A 25446-nucleotide genomic window follows, 5' to 3' on the forward strand; every position below is an offset into this window, starting at 1 on the left:
TCAAGAAGCTAGAGCTATATAACAAATTGACAGTGCAATTGCTCATTCATAGTGGAACTGTTTAGGGTCCTGGATACTGTAGCATTACCTGGAAGGTAATGTTCCTTCAACAGGAAGGTAGAATTTGGTTTGGATTGAATGTTGTGGAAGGGGCAATCACTTTGTATTTGCAAAGATTTGAAAAAGAGGTGTGGGTGGTGAAGAGGGATGGTGTGTGTAACAGTTGCATCAGATTGGAGGTATTATAAATGGCAGAGGGTGATCTGTTAAAGGTGGAGACTCATGGGATGGAAGGCAGATCCTGGTCCAGATGCAGGATAGAGGGGAAAGGATTTAATATGAGGAGAATAGATAGGGCCAATGCACAATCTTTTACGCAGGGTAGGAGAATCAAGGACCAGATGCCATCGGTTTAAGGTGGGAGGAGAAAGATTTAATAGGAGCCTGAGGGGCAAATTTTTCAGAGAGGGTGGTGAGCATATGGAATGAGCTGCCAGTAGAGCTAGTTGAGGCATACAATAACACCATTTAAAAGACACTTGGACAGGCATATTTCTGGAGATCTTTCCTGGACCCAGCACACTAATGCAATTATTAAGAAAGCACATCAACGCCTCTACTTCCTGAGAAGATTACGGAGATTCGGTATGTCAGAGAGGATTCTCTTGAGCTTCTACAGGTGTACAGTGGAGAGCATATTGACTGGTTGCATCACGGACTGGTTTGACAACTTGAATTCCCAGGAACTAAAAAGACTGCAAAAAGTTGTGAACACTGCCCAGTCCATCACGGGTTCTGACCTCCCCGCCATTCGAAGGGATTTACTGGAGTCGCTGCCTCAAAAAGCAGACTTCGTAATGAGAATCCCACACCCCCTGGCCACACACTCATTTCACCCCTGCCATTGGGAAGAAGGTACGGGAGCCTGAAAACCGTAGAGGACAAGTTCTTGCCTACAGCCATGACTCATGAGGCTATTAAACACTACAACCTCAAATAAGCTCTGAACTACAAAGGCTATTATTGTTATTATTGCACTATTATTGTTTGTTTTTAACATGTACGTGTGTGTGTGTACAATATTTGTCTCTTTCTGCCATCAATTGGTAATTTTCCTTGGACCCAGTTGCGAGAAAAATATAACTTTTGGAGTGATTGAATTCACAATGCATGTACTTATTTGTGTTCTTACTGCTTTGCAGGAATGGAAGTTGGGCCAGATGAGAAGCTTTCTCAGCTGGTGGAAGATCTCACCACCTCAGGACAGCAAGTACTAAATCCAGATAAGATGAGGGAACTAAAGAAAATCTGCAAGTATGGAGTTGGATATTGCTAAATTACATTATTTTCTGAAGGAGCAGATTGGAGGCTACAGAATTGTGCCTGTAATTTTTTGCACAATAAGTTCCTGAATGTCTACATATCAAGTCATAGAATCATGTAAAAGTAGAGTACAAAACAGTCGTTTGCGGTCCACCTCACCCATGCAAACTTTGATGTCTATCTACGCTAATCCCATTGTCCGCATGGGGTTTTATTCCTTTCCTGTCAAATGCTTTTTAACCATTGTAATAATATCTTCCTCAACTACCTCAACTGACAACTTACTCCATGTAATAACCACTCTCTGTATGAAAATGTTTCCCTCAGGTTTCCTTTAAAATACATTTGGACAGGTACATGACAGGAAAGGTTTTGAAGAACATGGGTCAAATGCAGGGAAATGACACTAGCGTGGAAGGGACATCTTGGTTGGCATTGGATGAATCAGGTGAAGGAGCCAGTTTCTTTGCTGTATGACTCTATGACTAAATTTCTCACTTCTCACCATAAATGTGCCTTCTAGTTTCTGACTGACCTGTTTTGGGAAAAAGATTCAGACCATCCTATCTGCGCCCTTCATAATTTTGTAAACCTACATATGATCACCCAACAGCCTCCTACATTTCCGTGCATGTATGTCCATCCTATCCAATTACTTATAACTGCAGCCCTTCATAGAAGGTAACGTCCTGATGAATCTCTTCTATGTCATCCCCCCCTTGTAGTTTGGTGACCAGCACTATACAGAATAATTGCAGTCCAATAAGTGCTTTGAACAAATTCTGGACAAGGTTAAGCACCGCACTTTCTTGTGAAGGAAGGTGACCGGAGGATGACATTCTGTGTTTCTTTGGTTAGTTAGTTGGACTCGTATTGGAATAAGTTGGATTGTATTCTTGGTCAAGAAATAGTATTTGATGAAATAATATTTTTTTTACAATATAATGTGATTGTATATTTTTGAGCAGACCTTGTTTAATAAATGTAACAAAAAAGCTGCTGATGCTGGGAATCTGAAACAATTATAAAATGTTGGACATATTTATTAGATCAAGAATCATTGATAGAGAGAGAAACAGTCAATGTTTTGGGTCAAGGGCCCATCATCAGAGGTTAAAGTGAGAATGAGTGTGTTTTGTCACAGAGAAGGGTGACGGTTGGAGAAAACTGAGAGAATGTTATACACCTGAACTCTACCTCCGCTACATTGACGACTGCATTGGTGCTATCTGTTTGTATCCATGCAGACCTCACTGACTTCATCAATTTCACCACTAATTTCCATCCAGCTCTTAAATGTACTTGGACCATTTCCGACATCTCCCTACCGTTTCTGGATCTCACCATCTCCATCACAGGAGACATCTAGTACAAACCCACTGACTCCCATAGCGATCTTGACAACACTTCTTCCCACCCTCTCACTAGGGTCTCCTCAATATCCTGCAGCTCCGCTCTTGCTCCCCCTCCCCCCATTCGTAACAAGGATAGAGCCCCTCTTGTCCTCACCTTGCACCCTATCAGCCGTCGCATACAACAAATTATCCTCCAACATTTCCACCATCTCCAATGGGATCCCACTACTGGCCACATCTTCCCATCTCCACCCTTTTCTGCTTTCTGCAGAGACCATTCCCTCCGAAATTCCCTGGTCCACTCGGCCCTTCCCACCCAAACCACCCCCTCCCCAGGTACTTTCCCCAGCAACCGTAGGAGATGCAACACCTGTCCCTTTACCTCCCCCCTCGACTCCATCCAAGGACCCAAACAGTCTTTCCAGGTGAGGCAGAGGTTCACCTGCATCTCCTCCAACCTCATCTATTGTATCCGCTGTTCCAGATGTCAACTTCTCTACATCGGCGAAACCAAGTGCAGGCTCGGCGATCGTTTCGCTCAACACCTCCGCTCAGTCCATCTCAACCAACGTGATCTCCCGATGGCTCAGCACTTCAACTCCCCCTCCCATTTCCAATCTGATCTTTCTGTCCTGAGCTTCCTCCATTGTCAGAGTGAGGCCTAGCGCAAATTGGAGGAACAGCACCTTGTATTTCGCTTGGGCAGTTTACACCCCAGCGGTATGAACATTGACCTCTAACTTCAGGTAGTTCCTGCTTCCCCTCACTATCCCCTCCCCCTTCCCAGTTCTCCCATTAGTCTTTCTGTCTCCAACTACATCCTATCTTTGTCCCGCCCCTCCCCTGACATCAGTCTGAAGAAGGGTGTCAACCCAAAATGTCACTCATTCTTTCTCCCGAAATGCTGCCTGACCCGCTGAGTTACTCCAGCATTTTGTGTCTACATTTCAATATGTTTCCTCTGCTTTGATGCCAAGGTAACAATCACTATAAAAACTGACAGAGTTGGAGACAGAAAAGGAAATGCATTCAAACATGGTGTAGCTACATCTGTGGACAGAGAGAAAAATAGTGGTTATCTGAAATTATTAAATTCAGTAAGAGTGCTGAGGGCTGCTTTTAACCTCAGAAACAAGCTGAGACACTACTCCTCAACCCTATATTGGGCATCGTAAAAGCAAAATAGGCTAAAAGCAGAGGGGAGTGAGGTCAGAATAGCAGTGCACAAAGAATTAAGGTAACAGGTTACCTAATCTGTGTTTAGTTTCTTCAGTAGAACACATTGCGAGCACTGAGTGGAATGCATTAATTTGGAAGAAGGAAATTGCTTCCCTCATCTTCCCACTATCCATAATTCTCCCCATGTGAAACAGCAATTTGTATGCACTGCTTCCAATCTAGTGTTTCACATTTGGTGATTGATGCTTTGTTTGCCACATAAGAAAATCCTAAACTTCGTTTGGAGGACCACTTCGAAGAGCACTTCCCATTCACTCTGCAAGATCTCTCTATTTACCTGTCACTTTAATTCCCCATCCCACCCCCACTCCTACTCTGACTTCTGCCTTCAATCCTAGGACACATAATTAAAATGTATTTACATTTTACAGGTTATCTGAGGAGTATGTCAAGCACACGTACCACTTAATTATGAGACAGCTGAACCAAGAGCATGCAGAGATCCGCCTATCCGCTTTCCAAATAGCAAATGAACTGTTTGCGCGTTCACATCAGTTTCGGTTGCTGCTTATTTCAAACTTTCAGGAATTCTTGGAATTGACAGTGGAAACAGATTATGAACAGCCTCTGCCTCCACCAAAGGAGACAGCTCAAAAATTAAAGGAAATGGCAATTAAAACTGTCCAGGAGTGGCAAGACAAATATGGAGATGGTTACAAAAAACTCTCACTGGGTTATCATTTCCTGAAACAGATTAAGAAGGTGAGTACTTTTTGCCTCCTATTGATGAATCCCTGCGTAAGTCCTTTAAATATTTAGGAATTGGCGCATGTCTTCCAAATAGGAAGCAGAAGGACAATGTGGGGGATGAATTCTCAGTGTTTTTGAGGATTATCAACATGCTGACCTGGAGAGCCACGAGGAATTCGGGTATCACTGGCAAAACCCGTCCATAATTGTCAGTGAGATGTTGTTATGAATCACTGCAGCCTAAGTGTTATTTTCATTTGTTTGGTGCTATCCCAAACATTGAGTTTGTTTGTGTCCTAGATATTTGATGGCACGACCCATTTCTGAATCCCCCACCAACAACAACCTTAGGCTTACAGTTAGCCAAAAAATGGAGTGGGGTTGTATACTCTGCAGTGGCTCCATGACCAGTTCAGAGGCTGGATATCCTGCAGTGAATGGCCGACCTTTTGACACACCAGTGTACTTCCACCATCTAAGTGAGGAACATAATGGAATACTGTCCACTTTCTGGATGAGAGCGGCTCCAATAGCACTCAAGAAGCTTAACCCTATCTTGGACAAAGCAGCCTGCATGATTGGTACTCTAAAGTCACTCAAGATGTTCATTCCCCTTTCACCTTGGCTATGCCTAAAGCAGATTATATCTGTAAAACTAAGCCAGTATGGCATCACCCTCCCAGACAAGTGACCCCTACCACCAAGGACAATAAAAGCAGCAGGCATACTGAATCGCCGCTATCGCCAAGTTCTTCTCGAAGTTGGAAACACATTTTGTTTCTTCATTGTTGCCAAATCTAAATCCTGATTTTTTTTGTTGTTGTTTTTAAAATTTTCTTTTCTTTCCCTCAGCTGCCTAGTGACCACCACCTTCTCAAGGGTAATATTGGATTGGCAATTAATGAAATATTTTGTCTCAATCACATACAGGTAGATTTTCAAGGTATTCGGGCTCAAACTCAAGTTGAGCGAAAACGTGAGGAAGAGAGATCGAAAAGGCTGGAGAACATTAATAAAATGAGAGTGAAGAGAGTGGAAGAGGAAATGAAAGGTGAACTATTAATTCCTTTTGATTCTGTTGCGTTAAATAAAACTTGCTCGTGAAAAAACAAATTCATGCCAAGAAAATAAATGTAGAAATAAAGGGTTTCAGTGCATTCAATATGTAATGCACCATAATCCTACTGGCGTATGCTTCAGTCTATTGTACCAAAACTACAGGTAACTAGTTCTTGATTATGATATTGGGAATTTATCTGATCTTGGCAGGGTTGTGAAAAAAAATGAAAGTGTGGAATGAACTATACAGACTCAATGGGTTGAATAACCTGTGCTCAATATTTTCAGTGATTTGGTTTTCAGCCATTTTTTTTGCAAACTGGGTTATTTTTGTGGTTTTATTTGATGATGTTTAATCTTGGTGTAGGAATATAACTGCAGATGCTGGTACAAATCGAACGTATCACAAAATGCTGGAATAACTCAGTGGGTCGGGCATCATCTCAGGAGAGAAGGAATGGGTGACGTTTCGGGTCGAGACCCTTCTTCAGACTGATGTCAGGGGAGGGGGGCGGGACAAAGAAAGGATGTAGTTGGAGACAGGAAGACAGTGCGAGAACTGGGAAGGAAACAGGGTGGAAGAAGTGTAGTCAAGATAGCTGTGGGAGTCAGTAGGTTTGTAGTAGATTTCGATCAATAGTCCCCCTCCCCAGGTAATTTGCCCTGAAACCGCAGGAGATGCAACACCTGTCCCTTTACATCCCTCCTCGACTCCATCCAAGGACCCAAACAGTCTTTCCAGGTGAGGCAGAGGTTCACCTGCACCTCCTCCAACCTCATCTATTGTATCCGCTGTTCCAGATGGCAACCTCTCTACATCGGCGAGACCAAACGCAGGCTCGGCGATTGTTTCGCTCAACACCTTTGCTCAGTCTGCCTTAACCAACCTGATCTCCCGGTGGCTCAGCACTTCAACTCCCCCTCCCACTCCCAGTCTGACCTTTCCATCATGGGCCTCCTCCATTGTCATAGTGAGGCCAACCGCAAATTGGAGGAACAGCATCTCATATTTCGCTTGGGCAGCTTACACCCTAGCGGTATGAACATTGATTTCTCAAACTTCAGATAGCTCCTTTGTCCCTTTCTTTCCCCTCCCCCTTCCCAGTTCTCCCACTCTCTTCCTGTCTCCAACTACATCCTTTCTATGTCCCGCCCCCTCCCCTGACATCAGTCTGAAGAAGGGTTTCGACCCGAAACGTCACCCATTCCTTCTCTCCTGAGATGCTGCCTGACCCACTGAGTTACTCCAGCATTTTGTGATATGTTTAATCTTGGAATGTATTTCTGTGGGTTGCTATTGTCTGTTATTTTACCTTGTCTTTTTTGCCAAAACAGGGATGTCAGAAGAAATTGAGAACTCTCTGACTGAAATGGAGGCATGCTTCAAATTACTACTCCCCAGTCTCTCCGAGTTCACTTTTAGTGATGAAGGCTCTCAGTGCAAACAAGACTCGCCTGATAAAACAGCAAATGGCAGCTCTACAACCAGCAGGCAGAGAGTTGACCACCAATGGGCCAGCAATCATATTGATGATGAGCAGTCTTGTAGCAGTAAAGACCTTTCCCCACAGCCTTGTAGCAGTAAAGACTTTTTCCCACAGGTGAGCACAGCTCCTGAAGAGCAGCAATTGGATGACGAGCTAGACAACCTCAGTGAAAATGAAAATGATGAAAGTGAAAATCTTGCAGACAATGAAGAAATGATCAGAAATTATGGGCTTCTTTCACATAAATATTCTCTTGACTTAGAAATTAATACGGGTAAGTAAAGGACACCATTTATTGCATTATTGATCATTAAATTGATCTGGCATCCATCCAGAAATCCTGATTGTCTGGCATGTGGCTCACTCATTTGTGTGGACTGTGAATTATGTATCTAGAAAGCAAGTTAGGCTATGGCCAGAACCATGACTCCACAGTGCAGAGTGCAAGGAAGGTGATGAGGGTCCAGACTCTGAGCTAGATGTGTGGTCAGGGTGTCAAAAGCCAGTCACGAGAATCCAAGGTGAGCGAGCCAAATGGCTTGGAGAAGGGTGTCAGACTAGTTGTGGAGGGTTGTTTTTTCTGATTAGAGGCCTGTAACCAGTGTAGTGTCACAGGGTTTGATGCAGGTTCGCTGCTGTTGGTTACAGAACGTACAACAATACTTCACAGGAACAGGACCGTCGCCCCACAATGTACATGCCAATCATGATGCCAAGACTAACACTTATCTACCTGCACATAGAGTTTTACAGCGTGGAAACAGGCCCTTCGGCCCAACCTACCCACACCGGCCAACATTTCCCATCCACACGAGTCTCACCTGCCTGCATTTGGCCATATCCTTCTAAACCTGTCCTATCCATGTACCTGTCTGAATATTTCTTAAACATTGCAATAATACCAGCAAAGTGGATAGTAAGAGACATTCATTATAAATAAAAATAAAGATAAGGATAATTGTATTAATTTACTGTGCTTTTTTCTTTACTGTTACTGTTGACTGGTCAGTTGACTGGTCTGCTGGGAGTAGCGCTGGTTGTGCAGTCTCACAGCAGCGGGAAGGAAGGACCTCCAATATCTCTCCTTCACACACTTGGGGTGAAGGAGTCTGTCACTGAAGGAGCTACTCAGTGCAGTGACAGTGTCCTGCATGGGGTGGGAGTCGTTGTCCAGCAGCGACGTTATCTTTGCCATCATCCTCCTCTCTCCCACCGCCTGTACTGAGTCGAGGGGGCAACCCAGGTCAGAGCTGGCCTTCCTGATCAGCTTGTCAAGTCTCTTCCCCTCCGCTGCTGAGATGCTGCTGCTCCAGCAGACCACTCCATAGAAAATGGCTGATGCCACCACAGTGTTGTAGAAGGTCCTTAGGAGTCCCCCCTGCACTCCAAAGGACCTGAGTCTCCTCAGCGGGTAAAGTCTGCTCTGGCCCTTTTTGTACAGTGCATTGATATTTTTGGTCCAGTCAAGGTTATTGTTGAGGTACCCAGGTACTTATAAGAGTCCACCCTCCCGATGTCCATTCCCTGGATGTTCACCGGTGTCGGGTGGACCTGGCTGCGCCTGTGGAAATCCACCACCGTCTCCCTGGTTTTCCCCGCATTGATCCGGAGGCGGTTCCACTGGCACCAGTCCACAAAGTCCTTGATCAGTTCTCAGTACGCCCTGTCATCGTCGCCTGTGATGAGGCCGACGATGGCAGTCGTCAGAGAACTTCTGTAGATAGCAGTTTGCTGAGCTGTGCCTAAAGTCCGCGGTGTACAGGGTGAACAGGAAAGGAGCTAGCACTGTTCCCTGCGGAACCCCTGTGCTGCAGACCACCATTCCAGGCGCTCAACACCTTGTGTTTAAAAAAAAACTTGTGGTTGCCCCTTGTATGTACATTAACAATTTGGATGACTATGTAGTTAATATTGTAATATTGTAGTTAACATTGGTGGTACAACAGATGCCGAGGAAGGATTATCTAAATTTACATGAAGATCCAGATCATGTGGGAAGGTGGGCCAAGGAATGGCAAGTATAATTTAATTTTGACATATGAGGCATAATTGGGGATAGGATGCTAAAGATATTTCTTAATGCAGATGTTGGTAAGCCTCTCAGGTATGGATTGCTGAGAGCGTAACAATAAGCTGGTGTATTGCAAAGCTAGGTTTTTGCAATGTTCGCAAATGGGCATTTTTCAGATGAATAATATTCTCGGGGTTTGGTTCTGATCTCCGGTGCTGCCAGTGCTGAATTTCCATGTTCTTCCTGTGACCACATGGGATCCCCCTGGGTGCTCAGTTTTCCTCCCATGTGCCAAATAAGTGCAAATTGGTAGGCTAATTGCCCATTAGAAATTGGCCCTTGTGTGTTGGTGAGTAGAGAATTGGGGGAGGAGGATGAAGAACTTGGATTCGGGTAGAATTAATGTCGATGGTAGACACAGAGTCGTACGGCTGAACGGCCAGTTTCCAAGCTGTATGACTAAATTATTTACATGCTTGTATTTTGTGTATCAGTCAGTCTAGTTATGTGTTTAAATATACAATAAAGTTTAATTTGAAAGAATTTGTACACATTTAGAATAATCTATATGTTTGGATGACAGATTTAAAGATCAACGAGGATGAGGACAACGCTGCTGTAATTAACAATGTGAAGGATTTCCAAAGATTGATCACTAATAAGTACCTGCCGACTGTGAAGTGCTGGATCCAGGTATGAATAATCCTTATTTTGTAGCTCCAGCATGCTCATTAGTTTTGTCAAAGAAGCCTATGAGTTGTCATATCTACATAGTAATATGTATAATTGATGAGGCTTCATCAATCATCTATTATGTTCCAGCCACCAAGGTAAAATTTATAAATTGTACGTCTAGCTCTCTGCTACCTGAATGGTAGTTTTAAGTTAAACTTTTCTGTAAGGACTTGCAAACAATTCTTATCCTACCCTGTGCCCTCCTGCCCCCCACCAACACTGCACACTCACCTTCTCTGCGCCAGTGAACCTCTATGCTGGTTTACAACAAAAAAAAACAAGGTGCTGGAGTAACTCAGCAGGTCAAGCAGCATTTCTGGAGAACATGGATGGGTGACGTTTCGGGTCGGATGTGACCAGTATGAAAAAGGGTCGCGACTTAAAACACCAACTATCCATGTTCCCCAGAAATGCTACATGACCTGTTGAGTTACTCCAGCACTTTGTAGCATTTTACAGACTATTGTTGTATCATGAGATCATAAGTGATAGGAGCAGAATTAGGCCATTCAGCTCATCAGCTCTACTCCGCCATTGAATCAGGGCTGATCTATCTCTCCCTCCTAACCCCATTCTCCTGCCTTACATAGATAGATATATAGACAATGGGTGCAGGAGTAGTCCATTCGGCCATTCGAGCCAGCACCACCATTCAATGTGATCATGGCTGATCATCCACAATCAGTACTCCGTTCCTGCCTTCTCCCCATATCCCTTGATTCCGCTTGCCCTGAGAACTTTATCTAACTCTCTTTTGAATGCATCCAGTGAATCGGCATCCACTGCCTTCTGAGGCAGAGAATTCCACAAATTCTCAACTCTCTGTGAAAAAGTTTTTCTTCATCTCAGTTCTAAATGGCCTACCCCTTATTCTTAAACTGTGGCTCCTGGTTCTGGACTCCCCCAACATTGGGAACATGTTTCCTGCATCTAGTGTGTCCAATCCCTTAACAATTTTATGTTTCTATAAGATCCCCTTTCATCCTTCTAAATTCCAATGAATACAAGCCCAGTCGCTCCATTATTTCATCATATGACAGTCCCGCCTTCCTGGGAATTAACCTCGTGAACCAACGGTGCACTCGCTCAATAGCAAGAATTTCCTTCCTCAAATTAGGAGACCAAAACTGCATTCAATACTCCAGGTGTGGTCTCACCAGGGCCCTGTACAACTGCAGAAGGACCTCTTTGCTTCTATACTCAACTCGTCTCGTTATGAAGGCCAACATGCCATTAACTTTCTTCGCTGCCTGCTGTGCCGGCGGCATAGTAGCGCAGCGGTAGAGTTGCTGCCTTACAGCGAATGCAGCGCCGGAGACTCAGGTTCAATCCTGACTACGGGCGCCGTCTGCACGGAGTTTGTACGTTCTCCCCGTGACCTGCGTGGGTTTTCTCCGAGATCTTCGGTTTCCTCCCACACTCCAAAGACGTACAGGTATGTAGGTAGGTTAATTGGCCGTGTAAATTTTTTTAAAAAAAATTGTGTTAATGTGCGGGGATCGCTGGGTGGCGTGGACTCGGTGGGCCGAAGGGCCTGTTTCCGCGCTGTATCTAAATCTAAAAAAATCCACCTGCATGCTTACGTTCAGTGACTGATGTACAAGGACACCCAGGTTTTGTTGTACTTCCCCTTTTCCTAACCTGACACCATTCAGATAATAATCTGCCACCTTGTTCTTGCCACCAATAGGCTCAAAACCTATTTCTACTCCCTAGCATTTGAGGTCCTCTGAGGGGGCGCTGTGAACTGTTTATGTATGTGCTGTTATGTTTGTGTGCCATTGTATGTTCGTTCTTAGGACCTGAACTCATGTACAGCACTTTGGTCAATGTGGGTTGTTTTTAAATGTGCTATACAAATAACATTTATCCACATTATACTGCATCTGCCATGCATCTGCCCACTCACCCAACCTGTCCAAATCACCCTGCATCCTCATAGCATCCTCTTCACAGTTCAGACTGCCACCCAGCTTTGTGTCATCTGCAAATTTGCTAATGTTACTTTGAATTCCTTCATCTAAATCATTAATGTATATTGTAAATAGCTGCGGTCCCAGCACCGAGTCCTGCGGCACCCCACTAGTCACTGCCTGCCATTCTGAAAGGGACCCGTTAATCCCTACTCTTTGTTTCCTGTCTGCCAACCAATATTCTATTTGTGTCAATACCCGAACCCCAATACCATCTGCTCTAATTTTGCCCACTAATCTCCTGTGTGGGACATTATCAAAGGCTTTCTGAAAGTCTAGCTACACTACATCCACTGGCTCATCCACTGTAGATGACTCCCATTAGGGTCTTTTTACTCTTACAATTTCTCAGTTCTATCCACAATGACTCTATATGTTCTGATTCTATGCCACCCCTCGCTAGGGACTGAATGTCATTCCTTACCAATAGAGCTACCCCACCCCGTCTGCCCACCTGTCTTTTCGATAGGACGTATACCCCTGAATATTCAGTTCCCAGCTCTGATCCTCTTGCAGCCATGTCTCTGAAATTCCCACAACACACTTACCAATTTCTATCTGAGCTTCAAGCTCATCCACTTTATTTCTTATACTTTGCGCATTTATTTACAGTACCCTCCATAATGTTTGGGACAAAGAACCATCATTTATTTATTTGTCGCTGTACTGCACAATTTGAGATTTGTATTAGAAAAAAATCACGTGGTTAAAGTGCACATTGTCAGATTTTAATAATAGGTATTTTTATACATTTTGGGGTTTCACCATGTAGAAATTAGAGCAGTGTTTATACATAGTCCCTCCATATCAGGGCACCATAATGTTTGGGACACAGCAATGTCATGTAAATGAAAGTAGTTATGTTTAGTATTTTGTTGCATATCCTTTGCATGCAATGACTGCTTGAAGTCTGCGATTCATGGACATCACCAGTTGCTGGGTGTCTTCTCTGGTGATGCTCTGCCAGGCCTGTATTGCAGCCATCTTTAGCATGCTTGTTTTGGGGGCTAGTCCCCTTCAGTTTTCTCTTTAGTATATAAAAGGCATGCTCAATTGGGTTCAGATCGGGTGATTGACTTGGCCACTCAAGAATTGACCATTTTTTAAGCTTTGAAAAACTCATTTGTTGCTTTAGCAGTATGTTTGGGATCATTGTCTTGCTGTAGAATGAACTGCCAGCCAATGAGTTTTGAGGCATTTGTTTGACTTGAGCAAGTAGGATGTGTCTATATACTTCAGAATTCATTATGCTACTACCATCAGCAGTTGTATCATCAATGAAGATAAGTGAGCCAGTACCTTCAGCAGCCATTCATACCCAGACCATAACACCCCCACCACCGTGTTTCACAGATGAGGTGGTACGCTTTGGATCTTGGGCAGTTCCTTCTCTCCTCCATACTTTGCTCTTGCCATCACTCTGATATAAATTAATCTTCGTCTCATTTGTCCACAAGACCTTTTTCCAGAACTGTGGTTGCTCTTTTAAGTACTTCTTGGCAAACTTGTAACTTGGCCATCCTATTTTTGCGGCTAGCCAGTGGTTTGCATTTTGCAGTGTAGCCTCTGTATTTCTGTTCATGAAGTTTTCTGCAGACAGTGGTCATTGATAAATCCACACCTGACTCCTGAAGAGTGTTTCTGATCTGTTGGACAGATGTTTGGGGATTTTTCTTTACTTCTCGAGAGAATTCTTCTGTCATCAGGTGTGGATGTCTTCCTTGGCCTGCCAGTCCCTTCGCGATTAGTAAGCTCACCTTCTTTCTTCTCTTTCTTCTTAATGATGTTCCAAACGGTTGATTTTGTAAGCCTATGGTTTGGCTGATGTCTCTAACAGTTTTATTCTTGTTTCTCAGTCTCATAATGGCTTCTTTGACTTTAATTGGCACAACTTTGGTCCTCATGTTGATAAGCAGCAATAAAAGTTTCCAACGGTGATGGAAAGACTGGAAGAAAGACTAGGAGCTGAGAGCTCTCTTATACCTGTATTAAGGGGGCATTTAAACACACCTGAGCAATTATAAACACCTGTGAAGCCATGTGTCCCAAACATTTTGGTGCCTTGAAATGAGGGGACTATGTAGAAACACAGCTGTAATTTCTACATGGTGAAACTAAAATGTATAAAAATACCCTTTAATAAAAGCTGACAATGTGCACTTTAACCCCATGTGATTTTTTTCTATTACAAATCTCAAATTGTGGAGTACAAAGGCAAATAAATAAATGATGGGTCTTTGTCCTAAACATTATGGAGGGCACTGTATAACACTTTTAATTTGGCATTCACCTCCCCTCTCACACCAGTTCCTATTTCACCTAACCTTACTCTCTTATCCCTTCGTGAACTTTCCGTTCCATTAATTCGGGTGTTTTTCGTAACTTTTCCTGTACTCTCTTCCCCTTTAACTCCATCCTTATAGTCCCAATTTGTCAATCCCTCCCCCGCCATTTAGTTTATACCCACCCTTCTCCCCATAACCTCTGACACCCATACTAAGCAAGAATCCACCTATCTCTGCCTTAAAAATATCCACTGACTTGGCCGCCACAGCCTTCTGTGGTAAAGAATTCCACAGATTCACCACCCTCTGACTAAAGAAATGCCTCCTCATCTCCTTCCTAAAAGAATATATGTTTTGGGTATCATAACTTTGTTGGCTTTAAAGAACAGAGGAGGGCGCTTACATTGTTGAAGCCAAAACCAAGCACACAGAGATCCTGACGTTGTTCCAATGGTTATTGCTGTTGAACAACAGGTCCAAAGACATTCCAAATATCACGCAATATCCAGAAAAATATTGATTGTCATTGTCAATAATGTGTATTTGCTCAGTTACTACATAATCCATGACAGAAGGTTGTTGATGCATTCTTAAATTCTCTGTTGGTATCGAGACCAAAATTTGTTCCACCTGGATGATTGATGCTGAGTTTTCTCCAGTTCCTGTCAGCGCTTGATATCTTCCATTTGCCTGCAATTTCAAAATATGTTGGCAAGTTTTGATATCTGGCTTCATTGTGACTATGCACTTAGCTTCTACTCCCATACTTTCCATTACTGATTTGATTCTCCCCTGCTGTTCTATTTTGCAAAAACTTGGTGCATATTTGATTTCTATTACACTATTTTAGATTACCTGTCTAACTTGAACCTCACTTTCCTCACATTTTCCTTTTTTACTTCACTGATAAATTTGACAATTTGTTTCAAACTTGCAACCCATATCTATTACTTAGGAGTATAAAAGTAGCAGGATGATGGAACACTGCCATCTGCTGGTTATCTTTACCACACTATCAACTCGGAAATGTCTTGCCTTTCCTTTAGCGTCATTACTTTAAAATCCTAGAACCCTGTTTGTAGTTGTATGGGAGTTTTGATTTCATAATTCTGAAGTGGAATGTTTTTGTTGCTGACGCCTTTGAGAATTTTCTGTCAGGTTTGTCATCATCTTTTCTCTTATTATCAAAAAGCCATTATATCTCTGGCATGGCCATTTTTTCTATTCTATTATTTTTTATTTCATGCTTGATGTTCATCATTTGCTTTTATTGCAAAGCACTCCAGAATAAAGCACGACTGCCTGACTTTTGTCTACTGGGAGCTGACTATATCTGTCAAGTTTGCATAAGATTAGGTTGACCGCAGATGGGTGAGATTTTTTCTTGTATCTGAGCACATGTAAAGAATACTCTAGGTAAGATGTTGAATTTGTTGAGTCTGAGGAAGGGTCCTGACCTGAAACATTCTCCAGAGATGCTGCCTGACCCACTGAGTTACTCCAGAATGTTGTCTTTTGTTGATTTATGGTGTTTGGCTTTTCAGTGTTTTCATTCAAATATGCAATTTTCCATCTGAACAATGATTAAAATGATCTAGTTTGAAGTAACACCTCTGTAATTTTGTTGCAGACATTCACCAAAGCTGGTATTAGTGATAACCGATTGAGACGAGCCATTGACTTAAAAAGTGCAATAGATGGCGCATTAGAAAAACATGATGAGATGAACATTTGTTGCAAGAAGAGATACAGGAAAGTGGTGAGTATTCCAGAGATTTTTAAATTGACGATTCTTAATTCTTGTATGGGAAAGCAACATTTCTGCTTTGAAGGTTTGCATGCAAATACTGTGATCTGCAGAGGCGTACTGTGATCTGCAGAGGCGTACTGTGATCTGCAGAGGCGTACTGTGATCTGCAGAGGCGTACTGTGATGCAGCCTATTCATCTCAGCAAAGTTATTTTAAAACTGAAGTTCTTCCCTGAAGGAAAGTTACAATATTTTTTTCTATTCATTGTTGGGTTATGTTGCTGGCAAGAAAATTTATTGATTGTCTTTTATATTCCGAAATAAGTAAGTGAGTGACTAGAGCAAAATACACACACAGTTGGAGTAACTCAGCAAGCCAGGTCGCACCTTTGGAGGTAATGGACAGGCAATGTTTCAGATCAGGACCCTTCTTTTAGGCTGATGGTAGTGGGGGGGGAAGGGTGAAAGCCTATCAAGTGAGCAGTTTTGGGCCTCGTATCTGTGCAAGGATGTGCTGGCATTGGAGAAGGGTCAGAGGAGAATTAAGAGAATGATCCCGGGGATCCCGGCCCAAAAGGAAGATGAGACACTGTTCGTGATCTTGGATTGGACATTGTTGGGATAATAAAGACCAAGTGGTCAGACGGGAAATCGGGAGACTACAATTAAAGTGATAAACAACCGTAAACACACGGTCACCCTTGTGAACTAAAGAAGGTATTTTGCAAAATAGTCACCTAATCTGGATTGGGTTTCTACAATGTAGAGGAGTCTCCATTGTGAGCACCAAAAGCATTTTAATTGTATTAAAGCTGAATGCCATAAGCCAGACAACGAAAGCTAAATTTCTCCTTCATTATCTTTTGGCCATTGTGTTTACAACAACTAATTATGATAGAATGAAGAAATGCTTTAAAAGAAACTAAGGAAAATGGGGATGAGAGGGAAAGATAGATCAGCCATGACTGAATGGCGGAGTAGACTTGATGGGCCGAATGGCCTAATTCTGCTCCAATAACATGAACTTTTATGGAGAGGGTGAAATCACAGCTCTGGGTATTTAATACTAAACTGTATTTGCAGTATTAGTGTGCGATGTCAGGCTCTATTTATAAGGTATTATTCACAATGAGGAAATGTGAAAACTTTTCAGTTCAGTCACTATGGGTGCAGGTGCTGTGCAAATGTAAAATGATGCAGAGCTGGAGTTGTGAACCAAAGGGCCTTTGTTTGGATTAACCAAGTAAATTTTTTAGTCATGAACACTGAAATTATTTAGTTTGATCTATTACACCCCTCCCAACCCTTATGAACTTGGCGGAAAGTTTCCGCTTTCTTATTTCATATCCGCCATTCTGATTTCGCCTCACATTTTTCCGCAAAACAGTCGGTAATTGCAATTTGTGAATTCTGCCGCGAGAGGTCGCTAGTGGTTCCACGAGAAATCCCCCCGCCTTGGAAGTCTCCCCGAAAATGTGGCACCTAGGCTAGGCAAGGCAGCCAATCTTGACCTCATCGGGACTTCCATGGCCGATCGGTAGGTTGAATTTGCAACCTGCGGCTAGGGCTCTGGAACTCCAGCCCAGCTGGAGCCAGCACGTCTATCCCCATAGCCAACTTCCTTAGCCGGCTGGATAAAACAGCAAAGCTCTGGAACCAAGAGTGCCGGAAAATCAGTGGTGGAACTGTAATGAGTAAATATTAAATTTAAGTAAAGATTATATTACTATATTAATTAATGAAGATGGGGTTAAAATATAAAACACAGCAGAAAAGCCAATTACCACCTTTTTGGGCTGATTATCAATTAATGTGCGAATTTACTTCAAGTACTTCAATATGTACTTCAATCAGCAAGATGACATTATACCCTAAATTACTGCAATTAGTGGTCATATGTTGGGTTGTTTTCCCCAGGACCAGAATTAATGTAGAGCTGAAATGCACATCCTTGCTAATCTTGTGTAAATGCATTTTTGAGTCATTTTTGTGTTTAATTTCATATTCGTAATTTTATTATACACGAACGGCATATTCTTGGAAAAGCCTTGGGTATTATAATAAAATCTTCAACCTGTTATATCATTTAAAAGTATAATAATCACAGGGAATATATTTAGCGACGTCTTTATGGCACCAGTGTGAAACAGCCTTTAGTGGTCAGTGGACAGGAGCTGTAAGTGACAAATCTTTATGTAAGGGTTCCCTGAGACATGAAAATTATTTCAAGGGTTCCATAAGGGTGAAAAGGTTGAGAAACCTTGTGCCAGATGGTATAGGAGTGATCGAAATTACCGTCTATTTTCAGATGGTCAATATCGATGCGTTGTATTGCGATCCTTGTTAGCACGATCACAGACTCGCGCTATGAAATCCTTCCGTATGCTTAGTCGAGTCGCATTTATCAACTTTCTTCATAACTTAGTCATACACTTTATGACCATTGTTCTTTTATTCAATAACAAGAGAATTGGGATGTGTAAGGAAAAAGCAAAATAGAAAAAACAAAACAAAACATTTTTTTCTTTGTGTTGCAGAAAGTATCTCTGTTCAATAACCTTTCTATAAATAGCAGAATATACTCATGATAGGCCTGACATTGTACATGTAGTCCAAGAACTACAGACTGTTGGAAATAATAGTCATTTTCCACACGCGTATGCGCATTTGGCGTGCATGCTTTTTTTGTGCTGAAAAGTTGGATTATGCGCCATATTATGAATTTTGATGTAAAATTCTGGATGTTGGACATCAAAATTATGAATTTGTAAAATCAAATGTTGGGAGGTCTGCTATTACTTTCTTGAAATAGCACATGAGCACTACTCAGAAAAATGAAGGTTTATTTTTAAGGTGACACTGTGAAGCCTTTGTGGGATTTATTTTCTTCAGCCTTTACAGCTCGGGTTGGAATACTATCATAAAGCCCAGCAGAGGGAGTTAGTGCTTTGTGCTGGTTTGCTGGGACAAAATATACAAGCGTCATTGCTGGAAGAGACACACCAGATAATCACAACATTTCATTGGTGATTTAGTATTTAATTTCAATTGGTGTTTTAATTATCTTAAGCTGGACTGAATTTTTCTTCCCTCTGAATAAGGGAATGCAGTATTCCTAATCATCATCGAACTAGAATTTATTCTTTGTAATTCCTTTACAGTGGTATTCTTAGAAATAAAAGCTATGACAATAGACAATAGGTGCAGGAGTAGGCCATTCAGCCCTTCGAGCCAGCACCGCCATTCAATGCGATCATGGCTGATCACTCTCAATCAGTACCCCGTTCCTGCCTTCTCCCCATACCCCCTCACTCCGCTATCCTTAAGAGCTCTATCCAGCTCTCTCTTGAAAGCATCCAACGAACTGGCCTCCACTGCCTTCTGAGGCAGAGAATTCCACACCTTCACCACTCTCTGACTGAAAAAGTTCTTCCTTATCTCCGTTCTAAATGGCCTACCCCTTATTCTTAAACTGTGGCCCCTTGTTCTGGACTCCCCCAACATTGGGAACATGTTTCCTGCCTCTAATGTGTCCAATCCCCTAATTATCTTATATGTTATATGTTTTTCTTCCCTCTGAATAAGGGAATGCAGTATTCCTAATCATCATCGAACTAGAATTTATTCTTTGTAATTCCTTTACAGTGGTATTAGAAATAAAAGCTATGCCAAGAATGATTTCTTCAGGATATACATTTAGAAATAATCTAAGAATAAGGAAAATTTGTAATGCATATATTGCCTATTCATAACATTCCCACTTTACATTATCTATTTTGGGGACCATAAGTAGCTTCATGTAGCTGTGCTAGATAAATTAAGCAATGTTGCTATCTAACCAAACAATACAATTCTTACCTTGGTTGTGAGTGATGTTAGGATCATTCCTGATCAGTAACCAGGACGTGCATCATTCAAAGGGTATTCCAAGCCATTCTTGTTATCTCAACCTGGTGGTAGGGGAAAGAGCACTTTGATGGCTGCTCAATCTGCTAGAAAAATTCCTGTCTGAGAAACCTGATATGAGTAGAAGGAATTTACTTTTCAATTGGGAACTTGTACTGAAATTCCATAAGGATAGTCAGGTTAGATTTTTTTTCATTAGAAAATACTGGATATATTCAATCAGTCAGGCAATACGATACGATAGAACTTTATTTATCCCAGGAGGGAAATCTGTGGAGAGAAAGTAATTGAGGCTGGTGGAATAATAAAATTGAATGGGTACAAGGATAGGATAGGTTTAGAGAATATGGGCCAAACGTAGACAGATGGGACAAGCTTAGATGGGGCATCTCAGTCGGCATTGATGAGTTGGGTCTTGGGACCTGTTTCCATCCTTTCTGACTCTAATTACTAATGTCTTTATAATTTGGTAAGTTTGATGGAGCAAGGTGATTTGCCTCATCCAGTTCAAAATTATTACCTTTTCTCTTTTTAAAATTTAAAATGTTTAAAGCAGCTACTTCTGCAGGCCCCACCTCTTCTTCCCAGGCCAGGATTCTCATCGCCAGCAGAGCTGATCTCATTCATGAAACCCACCTGCTGCACTCTCTGTTCACCTGCCCTGATCTAGCCACTTTCATGCTTCTTTCTCTGTTAACTTATTTGGGACAATGCCATCAGTGACCCAATTTTTGTCCCTATCCCATACCCTTTAATTCCTCTCTCAAAAAAAGTCACTTCAGCCATTATCTCCAATTACTACTGTTTTTCGTAACCTTCGCAATTTTATGTTGGTCACCCTAGTCTACCCATCGTTACTGAAAATTTCAATTTTTCTGTGTCTGTTTCCTTCCTGTTATAGACAATAGGTGCAGGAGTAGGCCATTCGGCCCTTCGAACCAGCCCCGCCATTCAATGTGATCATGGCTGATCATTCACAATCAGTATCCCATTCCTGCCTTTTCCCCATACTCCCTGACTCCGCTATCTTTAAGAGCTCTATCTAGCTCTGTCTTGAAAGCATCCAGAGAATTGGCCTCCACTGCCTTCTGAGGCAGAGAATTCCACAGATTTACAACTCTCTGACTGAAAAGGTTTTTCTGTTCAGACAACCAAAATGACTTAACAGAAGTTGCAGATGACCTACACTGTAAAAATGATGCAGTATCCTGTAATAACTTATCCAACTCATTTGAGGTATTTTTGTGGTTGACCACTCCATTCTCCAGAACATCTCAACTGTCGAAATAGCTGAAACTGACCTTGTTTCTTTCCTATGTAGCTGATGCACGTTCAGGAAGGGATATTCTCCATCGTGTTTCCATTTACTTACATGGTTCCAAGTACTTCAACCATCTTCAATATTTTCATAGATCCCTCAATGGTGTAAAATGTAAACGCTGAAAATACTCCACAAATACGCAACTTCTGTGGAGGAAGAAGCACCTTTCTCCTGGGAAATAATTTATTTATCCCATTCGGATCAATGAAAGGCAAATCAGAAGAAATATGTAGTCTTTAACTTGTAATACTAAACTTCATCACTTCATTGATTTATTACAATATTTCTTTAACAAATTCATACCTCGTGATCTTTAATAGATTGAAAGCTGGCCAAATTGAGCCAAATTGGCCTGCTTTTATGCTGAGTGGGCGCATTTTAAAAATTACTAGACAAAGTGGACCCGTTGGGCCCAACCTCTCCTGCATTGGTGCAGCAACCTCTCCCCTCCCCCCTCCCTCCCTCCCTCCACTCCCCCTCTCTCCACTCCCCTTCCCTCCATTCCGCCCCCTCCACTCCTGCCACTCCCCCTCCCTCCACTCCCGCCCCCTCCCTCCCACCTCCCTCCCTCCCACCTCCCTCCCTCCACCCCCTTCCCCTCCACCCCCCCTCAACCCCACTCTTATCTCCCCCCTCCCTCCCTAGGAGATAGATTTAAACTTTAAAATGTGAATAACTTAAAAAATATAACACCAATTTCAATGAAACTGTTCCATTAGTACCAAAGAGACGACGTTAAGATGGGCCTAAAATCTATAGAAAGGGTTTATAAGGATATGGGGGCAAATGGGACCAGCTTGTTTGGAGCTTCTTGGTCGGCATGAATGAATTGGGCCAAAGGTCTGTTTATGTGCTGTATGCTTCAATGACTAAAGTTTCAAATGTATTTAATCCAGAAACAGAAGTTAAACTCACTCAGTACCATGATGGGTCTTGAACTCTTATCTGTTCTGCTAATTCCACTGGTTTATTAATCCAGCACCATAATCGGTTTGCTTTCATGCCCTACTGGGGAATGAAATTTTAATTTACAGGAAGAGAAACATGAAAAATGAATATAAGGAATGCTAAATGCTATAGAGTTATTGAACCACACAGCAGAGGAACTGACCCTATGGCCCACATTGTCCATACCAACTAAGTTGGCATACTGGGCTAATACCCTTTGCCTGCATTTGGCCCCTTAGCATTCCAGTCTTTTCCATATTTCTGTCTAAATGTCTTAATTGGATCTATTTCCATTGCTTCCTCCGGCAACTCATTTAAGATATCGATTATCGCCTGCATGAAAATATTGCTGCTTGAGGTCCCTCTTTGATTTCTGTCCACTCACCTTGCGCCTATACCCTCTCGTTTTTAAGAACACTCTACCCTCAGAAAAAGATTGCATTTTCACATTATCCATTCCCCTCATGACCTTGTACAACTCAATAAGGTCCCCTTCAGCCTCCTCTGCTCCAAAGAAAACATGTCTCACTCAGCCTATCCAATCTCTCTGTATAATTCAAACCCTCAAGCAAAGGTAACTTCCTGCTGAATCTCTTCCGCACCCTTTCCAACTCATTGACATCTTACTGCAACTGGGTTACCAGATCTGTACACAACTCCAAATCTGACTCCCAAATGTGGTCTCACGATGTCCTAATTTTGAATCCATTTGGCGAGCTCACCACGGGATCCTTCTCTGAACAATTGCAATGTATTTATTCCTGGGTTACTGAAAAAACAAGTTCCCCATCCATCCAATTATCAGAAAAGCCTTGATACCGACTCATTTTGGTTAGTTTCTGAACCTTTCATTGTTCCCTGATAAAATTACTACAAAGTAAATTACAGGCTAATCTCTTAACTTGCATTCTAAAATAACTATTTCTAAAACAGTGTAACCATTGGCTGAAACAAAACATGAAACAAGTCCGTAAAACATTTTGTGAGTAGTTTGTTAAAGAAATGCTTTAACAGCTCAGAGAAATGCATTAATCTGGACATCAGCATTCTTTCCAGCACTTGGCTTTGCCTGACTGCCAAAACATTCCCTTGTGTACTGTGATTGTATGTTCCTTCTCATTTGTTATTGGCTAATTATTTGTCAGTCAGCAGTGTCTCTTTAAAGCAACTTTAAAGGGAAGTTGAACAATCTAAGTTGATTGTGATTTTAAGTCTTTGCCACAGTCTTTCAAAATGTTGTGCTTTTTTTTGCTGCACGGTTGAAGCCTAAGGCTAGATGCACCTGACTTACTGGAGTGCTATAATTTGCAGGACCTTCCAGAAAGGATATTAGCATATAAATAGCAGATGCAATGACGACTATCACAGCTGAGTACATTTAATTTTTAGTTTATAAGATAGAATGGGTTTTTAAATGCATAGCCATCAAGCTTGCAGAATGACAAATGAAGTTTAGAGTTCACTTGTCTAAGGATGCCTTATAACATCATTTTTTAGAGTGTAACAGACACTTATTTAAGGACAAAGCTGATTTCCTGGGTGGGAAATAATTGAGATTGCCTCCCAAATTAATTAGACCACGGAAAATGTATTTTATGATTCTATTAAGATTTTACACAAAACAAAAAGTATAAGAAAGCAGATTTCTTCAACCACTTGAACATAAAGAATGATCCTTTTTCTTAACTTATTCTTGCATTATAAGGCAAAATTAAACAATCCCTTTATGACCCATTCAGAAATATATTTCCTAATGTTATGTTTTAGTGTTTTTACCATATTTTTTATTGGACATTGGAAATGTTTCTGTAAACAGTGACATAATCATTTTCTTTAAAATTGAATTAGAATTTGCTGCTACATTCATCCAATCTTGAATACAACAGTGGTGTAAGATTTTTTTGTCTGAGGAATATCAATATACTCATGGTTGGAATTAAAAAAAATATTGTTTTTCTGATTTAATTCACGTGAAGCAGGGACCCTGTGTCTGTATAATCTTGTTCAGCGCCATAAGAAAAAGCACTGCTTTCAAAAGTAAATCACTATCTAACACCTTTGAGATGTTTAAAGGTGACAGTGCATGGAGTGATATAAATTCAGCTTGGGTGCAGCACAAAATGGGCGACTAGGAATTGACACCCCATTTTTTTAAACATAAAACGAGGGGAATACAGAACAGTGCCCAACCTCGCTCAAACCCCAACTTTACAAGAAGATGTAATATTTCTTTTGAGAGATTTGTATTTATGTTTTTTCCAGATTACTACCAAATTTACCTGACTTAAATACATAATTATTTAGAAAGATAATTACAATTTTCTGAAGACTACGTTTGAGGCACTTGATTACAGTGACATTTTGTGCGTTTAGCAGAGATGCTCTATATAATAATATATTTTAATATAATATATGTTATATGTTATGCATTGAAGCACAAGACCCCCTCCTACTTTACCTTTCAGAAAATTAAAACATAAATTCTGTTTAGTGTTTGATGTGCAATGTGCAAGCTGAAAGCCGTAATACCCTAAACCTTGGGTTGTGTTTCACCTTTCATAAATTTCTGGGTAGATTCTATACAAAAATAATTTTCAGGTCCGCAGCTCATTGTTATTCAGACTTGATTGATTGCTGTCATTTATTCACTGAGAAAGTTAAGTGCTCCTGTCATTTCCGAAGAGTATAATTAGGATGTTTCACAGGTCAGCGATAGTGACAGGTTTTCTTTTGATTTGCTTCGACAGATGAAAGCAACCGATGAGGATGATGACGACGACGACGATGATGATTTTGTTGAAGTTCCCGAGAAGGAAGGTTATGAGTCGCACATTCAGGAGCACCTTCGGGAGGAGTATGGTGAGTTGATGCAGCTGCTAGCTGCCACTTCTCAGCACAGTCTCCCACAGCTAAGTAAACAAACCCTGTGTTATTAAGCAATAAGGTGATCAGCTGTGTGTTTAATCTGTCCACTGATGACTGAAGAAGCTGTCACCGAGTTATTCGAACACTTATTTGTAAATTGACAAATAAACCTCTCTCCCCCAATAAGGATCTCATAACTTTCTATCTCATGAATGTAGTTAAATTTGCTTCCTGTCCCATTTCACATCTTTTTCAAAGCTCACCATACCTTGAGCACTAATCTTAACTCCAGTACTTCCCGGTGTATAAATCCAAGTCTTTCCTCCCATTTAAAAAACAAAATCACAGCACTATCTTTATAGGATGGATATAAGCAAATCTATAACCTATTGTGCAATCACATTATAGTGATGTTGCTCTTTGTTTAATGGTTAGGGCATAGCAATCAATGTTTATGATAATGTAAATTCATGTTAGCACTGTCAACCCATTCTGGAACA

The 25446-nt window shown here is 41.6% G+C and overlaps 1 protein-coding gene across 4 annotated transcripts in view; it reads left to right on the forward strand.

Annotated features, from left to right (window-relative positions):
* uvssa (UV-stimulated scaffold protein A) overlaps positions 1-25446 on the forward strand; it is a 108896-nt gene that overhangs the window by 5441 nt on the left and 78009 nt on the right. For 3 of the 4 annotated variants that reach the window (XM_078413711.1, XM_078413763.1, XM_078413839.1), the window contains exons 2-8: positions 1203-1314; positions 4289-4619; positions 5538-5658; positions 7002-7427; positions 9748-9857; positions 15788-15916; positions 24829-24940. In XM_078413711.1, coding sequence (XP_078269837.1) covers positions 1203-1314; positions 4289-4619; positions 5538-5658; positions 7002-7427; positions 9748-9857; positions 15788-15916; positions 24829-24940 — 1341 coding nt within the window. Of the gene's footprint in view, positions 1-1200; positions 1315-4288; positions 4620-5537; positions 5659-7001; positions 7428-9747; positions 9858-15787; positions 15917-24828; positions 24941-25446 lie in introns of those variants that run through there. The other variant, XM_078413916.1, reaches the window with a different exon arrangement.

The sequence above is a fragment of the Rhinoraja longicauda genome, chromosome 1 (genome assembly GCF_053455715.1).
Source record: "Rhinoraja longicauda isolate Sanriku21f chromosome 1, sRhiLon1.1, whole genome shotgun sequence".
NCBI classification, from domain to species: Eukaryota; Metazoa; Chordata; class Chondrichthyes; order Rajiformes; family Arhynchobatidae; genus Rhinoraja; species Rhinoraja longicauda.